Source organism: Schistocerca cancellata, chromosome 8 (genome assembly GCF_023864275.1).
Source record: "Schistocerca cancellata isolate TAMUIC-IGC-003103 chromosome 8, iqSchCanc2.1, whole genome shotgun sequence".
Lineage (NCBI taxonomy): Eukaryota > Metazoa > Arthropoda > Insecta > Orthoptera > Acrididae > Schistocerca > Schistocerca cancellata.
This window is the reverse complement of record NC_064633.1, coordinates 522,241,299-522,260,697: the sequence shown is the minus strand read 5'-3', so window position 1 is coordinate 522,260,697 and position 19,399 is coordinate 522,241,299. Positions and strand designations below refer to the sequence as shown.

At 38.4% G+C, this 19,399-nt stretch overlaps 1 protein-coding gene across 1 annotated transcript in view; it reads left to right on the top strand.

Moving 5' to 3' along the window:
• LOC126095212 (putative protein FAM10A4) overlaps nt 1-19,399 on the top strand; it is a 198,260-nt gene that overhangs the window by 173,707 nt on the left and 5,154 nt on the right. The window contains exons 5-6 of the mRNA XM_049909949.1: nt 6,789-7,013; nt 16,733-16,973. Coding sequence (XP_049765906.1) covers nt 6,789-7,013; nt 16,733-16,969 — 462 coding nt within the window. The 3' untranslated portion in view covers nt 16,970-16,973. The remainder of the gene's footprint in view (nt 1-6,788; nt 7,014-16,732; nt 16,974-19,399) is intronic.

The window sequence follows — 19,399 nt, the reverse complement described above, 5'->3', positions numbered from 1 at the left end:
GTCGCGCGGTTCCAGGCTGAAGCGCCTAGAACCGCTCGGCCACTTCGGCCGGCTCAAATTTACATCATCATTCAGAAGATTAGCATTTTGTTATGTATGTACATATATGATTCTGTTCATGGTTTATACGCGTAAGGGAAAAAGTAACCAGTATCGAAATTTTAAGTGGCATAAAACTCTTCTGCTTATATCTGTGTACATTTAAATCCCTCGACATACACCGATTTTCACACCCTGTTGTCTGAATGTGGTATCTTATAGTTAGAAACCAGTAATTATATTATTGTGTTAAATTAATGGGTACGTATCATTTCTCATTCTGCTGTGCAGATTCTAATAAACGCCGCTTTTGTGCAAACTGCAAGTAATTTTACAAGGTGTTCTGTGGTCGATGAAACCGTAAACATGATAGAAAGAATGTACCAAGGCATGCAGGTGCCACTACAGTTTTACATAAAACGGAAACTAATAAGACTCAGATTTGTGGTGGCAGCTTTTTTAAAAAAAAAAAATTGTACCGGTGCTCACGAAATTATCTTGGTAGCTATATTGCGCCAGATGATTACATATTTCTCATCCTAGGTCATATATGACGCAAAATGATGTCAGAGGAACCTGATGAATATTGGTTAGTGACACAGGAAAACTTTATTTATTCAAGAAACGAGAAACTACTGTGAGATAGCGACATGGCACAAATCTTAATTGGCGATACATAATACAATTTTGATAGTTTGTCGCAGTTTTTTTCAACTGTACGGCTTTATTTATCTGTCATCGTTTCGTAATGATTTCACATGAATGATGTATACTGCGTTATAGAACCAAGTGAAGTAGTAAATCGTAATTTCACGTTTTTCCATTTTAAGTTTTCAGCTACGGAAACTGGAAAATTCGGTTATGACTGTTTTCAGGTTTCCTCCCGTCGTTGCTCTTACTATGAAGGAAGCGCGGGCGGCGTCGTATCAAATAGAACCGGCGTCCGGGCTTCGAGCCCCCGCTAGTGGTTGTGGCGGTGAGCATCTACCCAGTATTAATACCCCCGCGCGGAGCTCGACTTCCGCCTATATTTAACTGGCCGGCCGCCCCTTATAAGGGTGGGCATAGAGCAGCGCTCTAGCGCCATCTCGCTGTCGCCGCTGAAGATTCATGCTCTCGCCTAAATTAACGGCCGCGAGGGGCAGCACCCGTCAATCGCAATATAAAGTCTTGTGCGTCCGCGGAAAGCGTTCGGGAATGACGCTCAAACGTCGCTAAGATCAAAACTATGTTCACGTAACTGTTTGTGGTTGATTCTTTAGTACCAGTATTCAATTATAATTTCTGCCCAACTAAAGTTTTTCCTCTCCTCTTATTTTAGCAGTTTGGGGAAAAAGTTTGCCCTTTTTATTGAGATAGCTTCGCATAACTGTAAGGCTGGCTTTGGTTTTTAACCTTTGCAATACCAAAACGGGGGGTGATCTTTACGACAAACTTTCGAAAATATTGTAATCCAGTCAGCATTACTTTGTATTATAAAATCAAAAATAATTACCATTTTAAATTCCTTCTTTTACCAGATTCCATATAGGTTTTAAATTATTCATTTAAACTTAAAAATGTAAGTCTCAGTAGCAGATGTCACTTTCCCCTAATGAATATAGTATTCAGTATTTCCAGGTTCAGAACCGTACTTACACATCAGTATCTCATTAAAAAGTAGGTTGAGAGTAAACAATGAATGAAATTTGCATTTTAAATTTTTTGTAGTGGTCATAAAGTTGGTAATAAATGTTATTGAAAGGGCGTTGATATCCCCGAGAGTGTGCACTAAATGGTATTTTCAGGCTATGGATCCAACTTAAGCACAGGCACCTCTTTACAAAGTATGTTGTTAATATAATTCAACAGCAAGTAATGAATTTAGTTTTTTCTAACGTCTTTTTGTGTGAGAATAAAATACACTCCTACTCCCCTTGGTGGTAATCTCTGCTTTGGAAAATGCCTTGGTATTGTTAGGGTTAATGTGTGTCTTTATATGTAGGTAAATTGGTGACAGGAATATTCTATGTTCAGACAGAAGCATTCAGTTCAGTAAACCAATCCTTATTTCGCAACAGACTGGATGAACGAGATCAAGAACAATGCATCATGATGGTTTGGCTCAAATAAGGAGCAAAGTGCAACAAATATAAGCAGTTATACTTCTGACTGGAAAAAGTTTCTTAGAGAGCCCTAAAGGGTTCAATATTTGATCCCAACTCACTCTCTTCCATGTTATTGACTTAAAATCTACTACCGATGAACATTCAGTCTTATTTGATATGGAATATCAGTTCAAATTCGAAGTTAGATACCAGTCTCTGAAAAAATTCCACCAAAGTGGAAGTACTAAAGAAATCTTTAATTCTACTTCCATCACCAAATAAGGCTTCAGAAATGGGGAGATCAAGTGCAGAACAAATCTTAAATCTGAGACCAGTAATCGTATATCAAGAACAGAGGAGCAAGAACTTTGCGCTCACATTTGTAGACTTTCAAGAAAGCTTATGATTCAGTAGGCAGGCAAACACTATTCCAAAAATTTTAGAGGAGGTGAGTTTGAGTAGAAAATCCAGTCAACTAATTAACCAAATGTTAAGCAACAAGGTTAAGTTCAAACTATAGCTTTTAGAGGCCTTCAAGATCAAAACTGGAATGAGACAGGGGGACGGACTTACCTTTGCTCTTTAACTGTGTACTTGACAAGGTGAGCAGGGAATGTCGGCGAGAAATGAGAGGAGAGGGTGGAATATGACTGGAGCACAAGGAAAAATAAACATGGATATAGTTTCTAGTTTTTGCAGACATTATTATGATATTGTCAGATTAATTAGAAGAGGCATTTAACCAAACAATGCATCTACAGAGACAACCAGCTAAAGCAGGTCTACAGATCTTTACCGGTAAGACACAGAGTATGACAGCTCCTAGATGGATAACATAGAAGGAGAAGAACTTCAGAAGGCAAAGAATTTTAAAGACCTAGGAAATGTGTAGAAACTGGTTAGAAAGAAAAAGAAGCAATGGGTGCACCAGTAAACAAATTGAACTTAGCATACAAAATAACAATAAACATTTGCAATAAGAAGAATATTTTGCTCAAAGCAAAATTGAGACATTACCATACAGTGATCTGTCCTGAAGTCTTCTATGCAGCAAAAAGTCTTAACCTTGTAGGAACAGAAGTGCTTAAGAGACTAGGACTGCTGGAATAAAATATTCTCAGGAGGATATTGGGACTTCAAAGAGCAGAAGACGAGTGAACCAAGAACTGTATACCAAGATAGAGAGAATCTCAGAAATCACCAGGAAGAGGAGGACCGTTTTATTGCGACACATCCTTGGAATGGACTAGGTGAGATGAACACAGTAAACAAACACAGTTTCTTGTGAAGAAGAGAATCATAGTCTGCTGAATCCAGGAGGTACAATATGATCTGGAAAAAATTTTAATATAGGAACCAGAAATATACAATAGGGTGATTTTTAAATTTAAAAAAGGGAAAAAAATAAGGTTTCACGGGTTTCCAGGACAGAACTAGATCCTGGACAGAATCATCACGTACAGAAGAGAAAAGAAGGTTGCCAAGTAGAACAGTGAAAAATACTGGACAAAGAGAGGGGCCAGAAGAAACAAAGCTGGTATGAATTAATGTGGCTCTCAGATGGCCAAAACAGAAAGAAGAAGAAGAAGAAGAAGAAGAAGAAGAAGAAGAACTACAACTGAATGTCACTAAAACCTAGATGATGACAATTTGTAACTAAATCATCAGAAGAGACCATAAAAATGACTTGTAATGATCAGGAGACCACAGAAGCAAACCATGTTAAGTCTTATAGCCAATATCATACCAAAAATTTGAATTTGAAGGTTCACAAGACCACTTAGCAGATAAATGAAATGGGTACCAGTAAGATAGTCGTCACTGTTATATTGAGTCAGTTGTTCATTGTGGCATAACCATGCGAGTGAATTCAACAAAAGGGACGACTCCTGTAATATTACAAACAAGTGTGTCACCAAAGAGTATCATGTTGTTCACTTCAAAAATAATATTAAATTTAAAAAAAATAAAAGGTGATACTATATATTTCTTGCCTGTACATTTATGAGGTTTGATTTCCCTGTATAGAACACACACACACACACACACACACACACACACACACACACACACACACACACACACACACACACACACACGCGCGCGCGCGCTTGAAACCTACCTCACTGTTATGACAATTGACAGAGAGAGAATTTGAAACTTCCTGTGCCCAAGCACCAGAGAATATGGGTTAAAATAAGTACTATAAACCAAAATGCAGGAATGTATTCAAAATCTAGCTTGGCTTGTGTAAAAGTTTGCGCTTTATTTTTCTAAGGGAAAAGTCCTATTATTTTATTGAAGAATTCATGTGTGACAAAAACTACTGCGAGCATTGTGTAGTAATATTATAATGATGTATGTAAAAGTGGTATTATTTTTATAAAAAAGTCATGGTAAATCTTGACGTCTCCCTTGACGTAAAGCAGTTGATCTGCAAATTGTATGCAACAAGATGAATAAATTGCATTTCATATACAACAACTTCAGTTTGATCAGATATTACATTAGTTTGTGTTTCTATCTCCTGTCACTTGTTGTAAACAACTTTAAGATTACAGATTTGTTTCAGTTTATTTTTTTTAATATGATTTTTTGTGGTTTTTATTCATGTTTATGCTGTGCTGTTTATGGTTGGCTGGTCACTCTATTAGTATTACTACCAGTAGTTCCACTGCTGGACAAATGTGAAAAACATGAACATTTGAAAAATTAGACTATAAAACATTGCCTATAATTTCCATAATGAGGCAGATTGAAATAACACCAGTTTAAAAACAGTTCAATCATGTAGTAATCACTGGAAAATTCTGTCTGGAAAACATGATCTATTTGAGTATACAAGGGTTACATATAGTCCAGCCATAACTACTTACAAATCATTATCCACTTCAGTCCCATCTAAAATACCATGAATCAGCTCAAAATGTGCAAAAGTTTACAGTAACTGCAGACAAATAAGTGATGTACTTTTGACACCACTTATGAATCAGCAAGAAGACTTGCCCTACATTCACAAAAAGACATGAACACAAGTGGTGTGTTCTGGAATGTGACAGAGTCCTGCAGTTCAGTATACAAGCAGGCAAAGCCTAAAGAACTGTAGTACTGTTTAGAAGTACAGAAACAAACACCAATCACAATCAGGTGAATTAGGCACAATTACCATTTGAGTAGAATGGAGGAAACTTCAAGCAAAGCAGTGCTCAGAATTTGTTCAAGGCTTTTAGGGAGGAAATAAGTAACTTGAAACTGCATAGTGTCTGCAAAATTATCTGGGACATGTATAACAGAAGTCCCTTTCCACTAAAGTCAAACTTCACCACTGACACACAGTTATTCTCCCAGAATTTCTTTACACAAGTGAGACATTGTCACCAAGAAGCAATGTGAATTCCATCAAGGAAGTAGTATGACAGGCACTGAGGGAAATATTCAGACCCAAAATTCTTTATAGTATGTGTAAGTGCAAATTTTCAGATGACCTGTATTCTGTGACTGAATGTTTAGTTCCACTGCACAGATAAGACATTCGAAATTTATATAACATGAGTGGATTACTCACAAGTAACTGAGAGAAGTTTTCATGTCTGAAGAAAAGGATTTCACAGAAGTCACTGTTGACTGACTGCAAACTACACATACTACATACAAACAGAAGTGTGATTCTTACAAGTTCACATCCAAACATCTGATGGGGAAAGGAGTCTGAAACTAAAGAAACCCATAGGCACTAGAAAGATTATAGACCCACAGTGAGATGATGTATGATGAGAAGCAGAAGTGGACTAAAGGTAATTAATGGTTCGATGTAGTCTTTAAAGGGTTAAATGAAATAATAAAAAATAACACTAAATTTTGTTCCAATCTGCCAAGTGTATATTAGAAATTGAATTGTGTACTACAGACTGCTGCTGTTGTTCTGTTAAAAAAGGTACAAAAAATTAAATAACAACTGCTGAACTGTCTTTCATTTAGTAGCAAAGACAGCATACACAAAAAATCAGTGTCCTCTCATTTTCGAGGATATGTTATACCAACAAAAAATACGTGAGAATTTATTAATATTATTCTTTTCCACATTTACGGGTTGTGCCATTTTATCTCTCAAACACACACACACACACACACACACACACACACACACACACAGAGAGAGAGAGAGAGAGAGAGAGAGAGAGAGAGAGAGAGACTTCCTTCACCACCAACAAAAGACCAACCAGATTGTGATGTCTGCAACGAACTTTTTTTTGTTGAATGTGGTTTTTACGCCATAAAAAGAGCATCAGGTGTTTCTAGATGGCAGTTTGCACTCCATTTTAGATAATGATGCTTCCGGTGTTAAAAATGTCTGTGAGGATGCAAATCACATTCTGAATTTTTCATAGGGAGGGTTAATGTGTCTGAATTGTTAAAGCAATTTCTGGCATTTGTATCGCCTAATGTGTTTGTCACTGTTTTTAGTTCTGTTTTGTTGATATTTTGTTTTTTGTTATTGAGCGCTCAGATTTAATTTTGAAAGGGCACTAATAACATGCATCCAGAATCCTAAAGCCGACAAACTGCTAGCCTCTTAGCATTTATAATGTTTTTATTTATGTGGTATACAAATAGAACCTTCACTTTATAATGTCATTTATACTAGAGTATTTTATTGTGCAGGCACGCAAGTTGGAGGAACATCGCCGCAAGTACGAACGCAAACGTGCTGAACGTGAACTGCAAGAGCGGCTGCGACGTGCCAAGCAAGCACGTGAGGAGCATGCCAAAGCCTCGGCTGCATCCCAGCAGCAACAGCAGCAGCAAGGCGGTGGTGGTGGTGGCGGCTCACCTGGATTCGACTTCTATTCACTGCTTAATGATCCTGATATTGTTGAGGCTTTCAAGGTAGGTAGATAATGCAGGAAACTAAAATGGTCTTTAGTCACACGCACCTGCTTTATTTCAGAGGTTTTTGAGCAGATGACAAGGAGAAACTACTTTCTTCTTATGTTTACTTAGTGGTAGGAACTTCAGTGTCTCCTATTGCTTAATCAATGAGTTTGTGAAAACAGACAAGTCCATTGCATCCCAGGTTGTGTTTAAACCCATTCCCTGACCCTGAAGTTGGTATATGTTGTTTGTTGTGACAAGAAGGTTATGTCCAGAAGGTACAATCTTATCAGAAGACAAGTTTATCTTAAAGATTGGAAAATTACAGAATGACAAGTTGATATTTACTTTCAAAATGTGACAGAAGAAACATGTTTCATTATTGTAGTTCTTGAACAGTGGGATTGTGTGTAACCCGAACTACCATATGGTGGTGTTAATATGTTGTTGTTGTGGTCTTCAGTCTAGAGACTGGTTTGATGCAGCTCTCCCTGCTACTCTATTCTGTGCAAGCTTCTTCATCTCTGAGTAACTACTGCAACCTACATTCTTCTGAATCTGCTTAGTGTATTCATCGCTTGGTCTCTCACTACGATTTTTACCCTCCACACTTCCCTCCATCACTAAATTGGTGATCCCTTGATGCCGCAGACTGTGTCCTACTAACCAATACCTTCTTGTAGTCAAGTTGTTCTATTTAGTACCACTTCATTAGTTATGTGATCTACCCATCTAATGTTCAGCATTCTTCTGTAGCACCACATTTCGAAAACTTCTATTCTATTCGTATCTAAACTAGTTGTTGTCCACGTTTCACTTCCATACTTGGCTACACTCCATACAAATACTTTTAGAAAAGACTTCCTGACACTTAAATATATACTTGATGTTAGCAGATTTCTCTTCTTCAGAAACGCTTTTTTTTTTTTTGCCATTTCTAGTCTACATTTTATATCCTCTCTACTTCGACCATGATCAGTTATTTTGTTCCCCAAATAGCAGAACTCGTCTACTACTTTAAGTGTCTCATTTCCTAATCGAATTCCTTTAGCATCACCTGGTTTAATTAGACTACATTCCATTATCCTCATTTTGCTTTTGTTGATGTTCATCTTATATCTGCCTTTCAAGACACTGTCCATTCTGTTCAACTGCTCTTCAGGTCCTTTGATGTCTCTGACGGAATTATAATGTCATCAGCAAACCTCAAAGATTTTATTTCTTCTGTATGGATTTCGTTTCCTACTCCAAATTTTTCTTTTGTTTCCTTTACTGCTTGCTCAATATACAGATTGAATAACATCGGGGATAGGCTACAACCCTGTCTCATCCCCTTCCCAACTGTTGCTTCCCTTTCATGCCCCTCGATTCTTATAACTGCCATCTGGTTCTTGTACAAATTGTAAATTGCCTTTCACTCCCAGTATTGGACCCCTTCCATCTTCAGAATTTGAAAGAGTATTCCATTCAACCTTGTCAAAGGCTTTCTGTAAGTCTACAAATGCTAGAAACGTAAGGACTCCAAACTGATCATCCCCGAGGTTGGCCTCTGCCAGTTTTTCCATTCGTCTGTAAAGAATTCGTGTAAGTATTTTGCAGCTGTGACTTATTAAATTGATAGTTCGGTAATTTTCGCACCTGTCGACACCTGCTTTCTTTGGGATTGGAATTATTATATTCTTCTTGATGTCTGAGGGTATTTCGCCTGTCTCATACTTCTTGCTCACCAGGTGGTAGAGTTTTGTCATAGCTAGCTCTCCCAAGGCTATCAGTAGTTCTAATGGAATGTTGTCTACTCATGGGGCCTTGTTTTTACTTAGGTCTTTCAGTGATCTGTCAAACTCTTCACGCAGTATCATATCTCCCATTTCATCTTCACTTACTCCCTCTTCCATTTCCATAACATTGCCATCAAGTACATCGCCCTTGTATAGACCCTCTATATACTTCTTCCACCTTTCTGCTTTCACTTCTTTCCTTAGAACTGGTTTTCCATCTGATCTCTTGATATTCATACAAGTGGTTCTCTTTTCTCCAAAGGTCCTGTAGGCAGTATCTATCTTACTCCTAGTGATATATGCCTCTATGTGCTTAGCCATTTTGCACTTCCTGTCGATCTCATCTTTGAGGCGTTTGTATTCCTTTTTGCCTGATTCATTTACTGCATTTTAATATTTTCTCCTTTCATCAATTAAATTCAATCTCTCTTCCGTTAGCCAAGGGTTTCTACTAGTCCTTGGCGTTTTACCTAATTGATCCTCTGCTGCCTTCACCATTTCATTTTGCAAAGCTACCAATTCTTCTTCTACCGTATTTCTTTCCACTGCTCCTGTCAATCATTCCCTAATGCTCTCGCTGAAACTTTCTACACCCTCTGGTTCTTTCAGTTTATCCAAGTCCCATCTTCTTACATTCCCACCTCTTTGCAGTTTCTTCAGTTTTACTCTACATTTCATAACTAGTAGAGTGTGCTCAGAGTCCACATCTGCCCCTGGAAATGTCTTACAATTTAAAACCTGGTTCCAAAATCTCTGTTGTACCATTATATAATCTATGTGAAATCTTCCAGTGTCTCCAGGCCTCTTCTTTCATGATTCTTAAACCAAGTGTTAGCTATGAACTGTTATACTCTGTGCAAAATTCTAACAGGTGGCATCCTCTTTCATTCCTTATCCCCATTCCATATTCACCTACTACTTTTCATTCTCTTTCTTTTCCTACTGTCAAATTCCAGTCCTCCATGACTACTAAATTTTCATCTCCCTTCACTATCTGAATAATTTCTTTTATCTCATCATATATTTTTTCAATCTCTTCGTCATCTGCGGAGCTAGTTGGCATATGAACTTGTACTGCTGTGGTAGGTGTGGGCTTCGTGTCTATCTTGGTTACAATAATGCGTTCACTATGCTGTTCGTCGTAGCTGACCCATGCTCCTATTTTTTTTATTCATTATTAGAGCTACTCCTGCATTACCCCTATATATAAGAACAAATAGAACATGGCTTTATTATTTCTAGGTGTTTGTTTCAAATAAAGAGCCAAGATGAAGTTTGTAGTTTTCTGTTATTCTGCATCAGGGAAAGCTTGAGCAGAATCATAATGCACTGTTTTAAGATACTGCTATACTTTGATTGAAATAATTTATTGTATAGTATTTATCACATGGCTACAGCATAACCACATCTGCTGTCTGTGAGAGAACAAAATGGCAGATGACATATTCTGTGATAATTAATCTAAAAGATACTCATAAAAAGGCATTTTCATAATGTAAGTGCACTATATTGTTATATCTTTTTAGAAAAACTGTATTTAAAAAATTACAGAATATTATTGATACACTTGTTGAATATTTTTCCACAAATCACCACCTGCATGTGGTTAGCCGTGGCACAAGCTTCTTTAATCTGAAGGTGCCAAAACAGGGGAATATAGTGTGTGGTTCAAAACATTCCAACCAAATGAGTCCAAGAGTGCCTCGGTGGCTAAGGCCTTGTCAGGACGAGCGTTGTCATGTAAAAACCACACTGTCTTGTCAGCTTTCCTCTCCTTTTTTTAATGCTCCTTTTAAGTTTTCTTAGGGTCTCACAATATTGTTGTGCAATGATGGTCTCCCTCTGAGGCAGAAATTCAAGCAAAATGATGTCTTTTCAATCCCAGAATACTGAGGCAATGATTGTCCCCCCCATAATTGTGGTTTTGAATTTTTTTTTTTGTAGTTGAGGAAGTGGTGTCACTATGACGTTTTTCTTTTTGTCTGAGGTGTGTGATGTGCCACCCAAGTTTCATCTCCTGTTACAGTATAGCTCAGAAAATCCTCACCTTCCATTTTAAGTTGACCAAGATGTTCGCCTCCCCTAATGACCTGATGTTTCTTGTACTGCTGTGTCGGCTGTTTGGGACCCATCAAGGGCACACTTTCTGGTCTCCCAGCATTTCTGTGAATGTCTCAGACAAGAGAGTTCTGGAGAGTTGTGGAAACATCACAGAAATTTTATCCACTGTCGATTGTTGGTCCTTAGGAACAGTTTCCTTGGTTTTTTGCACCAGCTTGTTAGCCAAAATGGAAGATCTTTCACTCCTCTGTTTGTCATGAACATTTGTTCTGCCTTTACTAAACTCCCTACACCAGTTACAAGCACTTTTTCTGTTCATAACACCTTCACCATAAACCTTTTTGAATTGTAAAAGGATTCAATAACTGTTATTTCTTCTGTGATTGGGGAACACTTCACAGCATGTGGGTCACATTTGATGGGATTTCTTACTGACATCTTTATGCAACTGAACACTACAACATGAGTTTACATACTATTCTGTTCCTGCGATGCTCGCTCTGGTCACTCATTGTTGCAAACTGTGGGGGAAAAAAACCACAGCCCATTATGGTCACAGTACACTTACTTTCTGAATATGCCTCGAACTAACCCGGCTGTAACCTCAAATTAAGCAGCTGTTCGAGAAAACTGGTGTCAGCAACCAACGGCAGCTGCTGCAGATAGATGAATAATCTTTGCTGTGGTGGTTGGAAAATTAATCTAACTTCTTGTGTCTCTATCCGAGAACAACCATGAAATATGCTGTGTATTAAATAAAATTCAAACTATGTCCTCAAAATTAAGTTCTTTTACATCTGGTAAAAACTTGAAATAATTTTTATTTGAAATGGAGATTCTTGAGAACAACTTGCAGCAGTGAAAAAGTCCTGATTCACTTCTTATGGTAGAAGGCTTATGCAAACTAAGATGATTTCTATGCATAGGCAGGGAAAGAAAAATATCATTCTATTTTATGCAGAGTTAAGGTGTTATTATTGCCAATTTTGATGTTATTTCCTTTATCATTTTTTGTTATTTTCTGCAAATTTTGGTGCTATATTTTGCCAATTTTGGCATTAGTTTCTGATGACATGATTTTCAAATACTGTATGTTTTATTTCTTCTTATTTCATTATTTTACTGTGTTGTGTTGAAAATCAGAACATAGCTATCAGTTACATTATTTATTGGCATCATGCAGAGCACAGGAAAAAATTGTTTTATTCTATTCCTTTTGTAGAAGAAAGATAGCCATCTGGATTGTACATTTAACACAGAAGACAAACTGCCTTCAGCACAACAGCAGATATTTGACAGTGTCTGCACACTCTGCTGATTTGTAAAGTTGCTTTTGCACTAAATTCTTCAGTGTATCTACACTGCTGGGATCAGGCATTCAAGTTTCTTGTGGCCAACTAACAAATTCTATATCATTGTAAAAGACAAAATTGAATTTCAATGTTTAATAAATATCAGTTGGCAACAGCAGTTAACTACAGTCCTGATTTTTTACATTTTTACATGAGAATGAAAATGACAAATTTTGAGACTTTTTTAAAGACTGTCGTTCTTGCATTTTGTCTAAGGTACACCAGATCAGCTATATGAGAAATGGCTATGTTAGTATCTTGTTCTCTCGGTTAAATTTCCGTAGACCTCCATGTTTCTGTGATGATAACTGTTTATACGACATTGAATTGGTCCTTTTGCAGAAGGATACAGTGCTATTATGCACTTTTGAACATTAATCTTTTTTCCTGTTACAATCAAGAAATTGTTTTTCTCTTAATTCCTTCTTGTATTTTTCCACATTAGTATGACACTGAGTGATTCAGATTACACCAATCACAGCACTGGAAATTTAGAGAGGTTACTGATTTTCCTCTCAAAGTTCCTGTTCATTTCACATGAATTGAATTGACACAGTTGTTCTTTAAGCAAAATTCTTTGTTCAGGCTTTTTGTTTTGTTTCTTATTCTGTATCTTGGGTCTGTCTTTTTAACCTCTTACTTCAACAGACACAAAAATCTACCAGAAACAGCAACATAAATGAACAAAGTGGTATACACATGGGCTGTACATTGCACTACTCCACACAGCAAATGATGACAGTGGTGAACAGTTGGCGTGTGGCATTGACAGAGCTCTGGTTGGAGGAAATAAGTTATGCCACATAAAGTTTCAAGCAATAAGTAATTTTAAGCAAATATAATGACACGGTAGACTACATAAATCTTCATCTACATCAGTACTCTGTGAACTTCTGTGTAGAGAATCAAACAGTGAAAAATTCAGGATGGAATAATTACAAAATTGTAAAGAGGATAGATTGCTACTCACCATATAGTCAAGGCAGCCAGGGACAGTGGTCATGTGCATGTGAATTGTGTTTGCATGATTATGTTGTCTAATTCAGAAGGAGGCCCTTTAGCCAAAGCTTACTTGTTTGACAGTCTTTGTTGTGTCTATTTGCGACTCAACATTTGCACTGTATGGTGCGTAGCAATCTATCCTTTTCATAACCTCACTATGAAGTGAATAGTAGAGGATATTTCACATTTACTGGTTGGACTAATCTTGTCTTTGGGTTTCTTCATGAGAGATATGAAAGAGGCTGTAGTATATTCCTGGATCCCTCACATACTGCTTGTTTATTCGGCATTTTGACGATGCTCTCCTGTGACTCAAACAAATCTGTGACCAGTCATGGTGATCTTCTTTGTAATTGTTCAGTATCACCCACTAGTCCTATTTGGTAAAGGTCCCATACACTTCACTGATATTGTAGGATGATTCGCACAAGAGTTTTGTAAGCACTCTCACTTGTACACTGATTGCATTTTCCTGGTATCCTACCAGTGAACTAACAGTTGTGGCCTGCTTTACCTACAATTGAACCTACATTTTCGTTCCATTTCATATCCCCTCAAATTGTTAACACATTTGTTTGTACATGTTGAACCAATTCCATTCGTGAATCACTGATTTTGTAGCCATGGATACGAAGTTCTTTTATTTTGTGAAGTATACAGTTTCATTTTTCTGTACATCTAGGGCAACTTGCCATTGTTTGCAGTACTTTCAAATATTTTCAAGATTTGACTTGATATTTGTGTAGCTTTTTCAGATAGTACTTCATTACAAATAACTGCATCAAGTTCAAGGTTATCATTAATATTGTTTGCCAGGTCATTAATAGACAGTGTGAACATCAGGGGTCCAACACTTTTTCCTAGGGCACACTTAACTTTACTTCTGCTCCTGCAGATGGCTGTCCACTTAGGAAGTTGTCAGTTCCAGTCACACGTTTTGTTTGATATATGACCATAGTTACATTAATAAGCAATGATTTGTTGCTGAGGCAAATGTTTTTGGAAGCCAAGAGATACTACATCTGTCTGACTGCCTTGTTTTGTGGATGTTGTGTGAGAAAAGTGAGTGCTTGGTTTCATATGACTGATGTTTTTGGAATCCATGCTGGTCTGTAGGGAGGAGGTCATTCTGTTTATGATTCTCATCTCATTTGAGGTCAGGGTATGTTTTAAGATTGTGAAACTGATGCATGTCAAAGATATTGGACAGTAGTTTTATAGATAATTTCTGTTATTCTGATCTAAAATTTCTCCAGGCTACCAGGCACACTTTTCCTTAGGTAATTCATTCAGTGTATGAATTTGGTTGGGGTATAATTAGAGGGGTCAGGATGCATATGTAAGGAGAGAATGAAACATTGGGACATTCGACATGAAAGTGGAGACAGAAAATGGATATCCAAATAACCAAATGAGAAGGAGAATGTAATAGCATCAAAGCCCGAATGAAGTTTCCATATACTGTCCCTTAATTTTTGTAGTTATTGTTCCTAGCATTGAATCCAAGATATTCATGGATTGTTTTTTGTGTGTGTGTGTGTGTGTGTGTGTGTGTGTGTGTGTGTGTGTGCGCGCGCGCGCGCGTTTTGACCCTTATGAGAAACAAATGTAATGCACTGCACCTAACAGATGGAAAATCTCATCATTGTTTGATTATCCATTTGCCAAATGATCTCTGAAAACAGTCAAATGGCTCTGAGCACTATAGGACTTAACTTCTAAGGTCATCAGTCCCCTAGAACTTAGAACTACTTAAACTTAACTAACCTAATAACATCACACACATCCATGCCCGAGGCAGGATTCGAACCTGCGACCGTAGTGGTCGCGCTGTTCCAGACTGTAGCGCCTAGAACCACTCGGCCACCCTGGCCGGCCGAAAACAGTCACATCCAATAAATATCTCAGTATGTATATGGAGCTACTGAAACTGAAATTACCACATAAAATTAATCATAGAGAAGGCAGATGCTAGGCGGAGATTAATTAGACAATTCTCAGGAAATATTATTGACCTCATGCAAAACAGATTGTGCAAAACAGTACTACAACCCTTACTTGAGTATTTTGAGTACAGGGTGTTCTAAAAGTCTCTCCGCAGTGCCGTACGATTGTTAGCCGCGCTTGCCTTATGATTGTTTGCCTGCCTGGGTTACTTTCCTTCAAGTGGACTCTCCCAACATTCCACCGTTTCATTTATCTCAGTAAAAATGAATGTTCGATAAATTAAAAACTTATATTTCACTGAGTTTCATTTAGGTATATTCACTGCGGCATACGGCACGCGCGGCTAACAATCGTACGGCACTGCGGAGAGACTTTTTGAACACCCCGTATTACTCCTCAGTCTAGGCCCCTTCCCAGGTAGGATGGAGAAAATAGAGAAGATACCAAAAATAGCAAAAGATTTCGTCATGGGATCATTTAATAATGTTAAAAGCATCATGTAGATGCTCATTCAATTCCAGTGAGAGATGCTGCAAGAGAGTCATTGTGAATCACAGTATGGTTTACTGTTACACTGCCAAGAGCATATGTTCTGCAACAGTCAACCAGCATACTGCTTCCTTGTACATATGTTTCTTGAAAATACTGTAAAAGTAAAGTTCTAGGTGTTTGAATGCATACAGAAACCTACCAGTAGTTGTTCTTCTCATGCACCATTAGCATTTGGAACAGAAAAGGGGAGAGGTGGCAGTGGAATATGAAGTACCCTCATCATGTGGAGATGCAGGATGCATTATCCAGTCACCCTACACTCTTTAACATCTGTGAAATTTACAAATAAAAAAAAAATGGCACCACATAATCATTTATCAGCAGCCAAAGCTCTAGAGGTCTCACAAAGGTCATGAGGTGGAAAATTGGCAATCTAAACTGATCTTCTGACCAAATGCCATGGCTAATTTATGGTTAAATGGATTATATTGTCTCAACATAGGACTCACTGATGCACAGCAACTCCAAGATATCACACTTAAAACTTCTTTGATGAAAACAAATCATTTTTAGTTGACCTACCAGTAGTTGTTCTTCTCATGCACCATTAGCATTTGGAACAGAAAAGGGGAGAGGTGGCAGTGGAATATGAAGTACCCTCATCATGTGGAGATGCAGGATGCATTATCCAGTCACCCTACACTCTTTAACATCTGTGAAATTTACAAATAAAAAAAAAAAAAATGGCACCACACAATCATTTATCAGCAGCCAAAGCTCTAGAGGTCTCACAAAGGTCATGAGGTGGAAAATTGGCAATCTAAACTGATCTTCTGACCAAATGCCATGGCTAATTTATGGTTAAATGGATTATATTGTCTCAACATAGGACTCACTGATGCACAGCAACTCCAAGATATCACACTTAAAACTTCTTTGATGAAAACAAATCATTTTTAGTTGACTGAAAAATTGTACAAATCACTTATTCATTTAATAAGACAACAAAACAACACATCAGAAGCACTTGATGCAATAATCTGTGTTGTTTGAGGTTCTTTGCTGATTATTATATTTGTTAAATCCTTTCTTATCTTTTCAGGATCCTGAGTTAGCAGCAGCTTTCCGTGATATCTCAACCAATCCTGCCAACATGGTTAAGTACCAGAACAATCCAAAGGTTGTGGCTGCCATGGAGAAACTGACAGCCAAGTTTTCAGGTGCAGGCCTCGGAGGGATGGGAGGCATGCCTTTCCCCGGGGCAGGATTCCCTCCAGGTGCCGGTCCCACACCACCCCCACCACCTTCCTCCTCTGGAGACGATGTGGGTCTTGACTGAAAAGGTGGGTATAATTACAGTTACGGTGTGGCAGCTTGGTGAGATTTGGGAAATTTTCATTTAGGTGCTGGTGTGAAGCATATTTCTTGCTCAAAATTCAAAAGTCAAATATTAATGTTCCTAGGGATATTTTTACTAGTAATATTCTGCCTTCAGTCACAATACTTTTTTTTTTTTTATCTAAGCTTAACATGTAAAAGCTACAACTTCATTTTTAAGGGTAGCATAGAGTTTTCTCAGTGTTAGAATTACTTCACATTATCACCTAGTAGTAAATGAAGAAAATAATTATTAGTTTATGAGAAAAGCATCACAGACAAGGTTTTTGAAAGGCAACTGATTTCCCATCCCACTGACATGCTAAATGGACAGTCAGAGCATGAACATGACAGGAAAAGTCATGCTTGTTATTTCGATTTATATGACAGATATGATAGATATTTGAGTTGCTATTAGCTTTTTTATAAATGTGTTCCTAGACACTATTTGCACACATAACACAACCAGTTCATCATGTTCGATTCCATGGGAATGTTTGTGTTCCATGACCATGATGTACGAGGGCAGTTCAATAAGTAATGCAACACATTTTTTTTCTGAAACAGGGGTTGTTTTATTCAGCATTGAAATACACCAGGTTATTCCCCAATCTTTTAGCTACACAAAACTATTTTTCAACGTAATCTCCATTCAATGCTACGGCCTTACGCCACCTTGAAATGAGGGCCTGTATGCCTGCACCGTACCATTCCACTGGTCGATGTCGGAGCCAACGTCGTACTGCATCAATAACTTCTTCATCATCCGCGTAGTGCCTCCCACGGATTGCGTCCTACATTGGGCCAAACATATGGAAATCCGACGGTGCGAGATCGGGGCTGTAGGGTGCATGAGGAAGAACAGTCTACTGAAGTTTTGTGAGCTCCTCTCGGGTGCGAAGACTTGTATGAGGTCTTGCGTTGTCATGAAGAAGGAGAAGTTCGTTCAGATTTTTGTGCCTACGAACACGCTGAAGTTGTTTCTTCAATTTCTGAAGAGTAGCACAATACACTTCAGAGTTGATCGTTTGACCATGGGGAAGGACATCGAACAGAATAACCCCTTCAGTGTCCCAGAAGACTGTAACCATGACTTTACCAGCTGAGGGTATGGCTTTAAACTTTTTCTTGGTAGGGGAGTGGTTGTGGCGCCACTCCATTGATTGCCGTTTTGTTTCAGGTTCGAAGTGATGAACCCATGTTTCATCGCCTGTAACAATCTTTGAAAAGAAATTGTCACCCTCAGCCACATGACAAGCAAGCAATTCCGCACAGATGGTTCTCCTTTGCTCTTTATGGTGTTCGGTTAGACAATGAGGGACCCAGCGGGAACAAACCTTTGAATATCCCAACTGGTGAACAATTGTGACAGCACTACCAACAGAGATGTCAAGTTGAGCACTGAGTTGTTTGATGGTGATCCGTCGATCATCTCGAACGAGTGTGTTCGCACGCTCCGCCATTGCAGGAGTCACAGCTGTGCACGGCCGGCCCGCACGCGGGAGATCAGACAGTCTTGCTTGATCTTGCGGCGATGATGACACACGCTTTGCCCAACGACTCACCGTGCTTTTGTCCACTGCCAGATCACCGTAGACATTCTGCAAGCGCCTATGAATATCTGAGATGCCCTGGTTTTCCGCCAAAAGAAACTCGATCACTGCCCATTGTTTGCAACGCACATCCGTTACAGACGCCATTTTAACAGCTCCGTACAGCGCTGCCACCTGTCGGAAGTCAACGAAACTATACGAGACGAAGCGGGAATGTTTGAAAATATTCCACAAGAAATTTCCGGTTTTTTCAACCAAAATTGGCCGAGAAAAAAAATGTGTTGCATTACTTATTGAACTGCCCTCGTAATTCAGGACAGAAAGGAGGTCAGCATTGGTTGTAATGTCATTGGTCTTCTTTAATGCATTACAGATCTAGATTTCATCTGACAGTGCACCTATCAACAGTGCATTATAAGTAGCCATTTAGACTTAATGGGGAGAAAGAGAGAGGGTGGGGGGGGAGGGGTTGTTGACCCCTGACGTATTGATTATGGGCAGAGTCTGCGCAGGGTATGGTGACTGGTGTGCAGTGACCAGTTTTCATTCAAAATGCTGGGTTAGTTCATCCATTTGTTTAGAACATTGTTTGCTAGCTTTTGGCCAGCTGTGATGACAGAAACGAGGCGCATGCCCTGAGGTCTTTCTCAAATTGTTTTACAGAAACTATTTGGTAAAAAAATTTCATTTTTCGTTGATTACAGTTTTATATGAAGTGCCCATTTCAAGCCAGTCATGGCACAAAATGTGAAAAAGTTTGCAGAGAAAAATAGAGATTGCTATGATTTTGTGTTTGGTGCATATTATGTAGTACATAATATGTTGTAGCATATGAGATT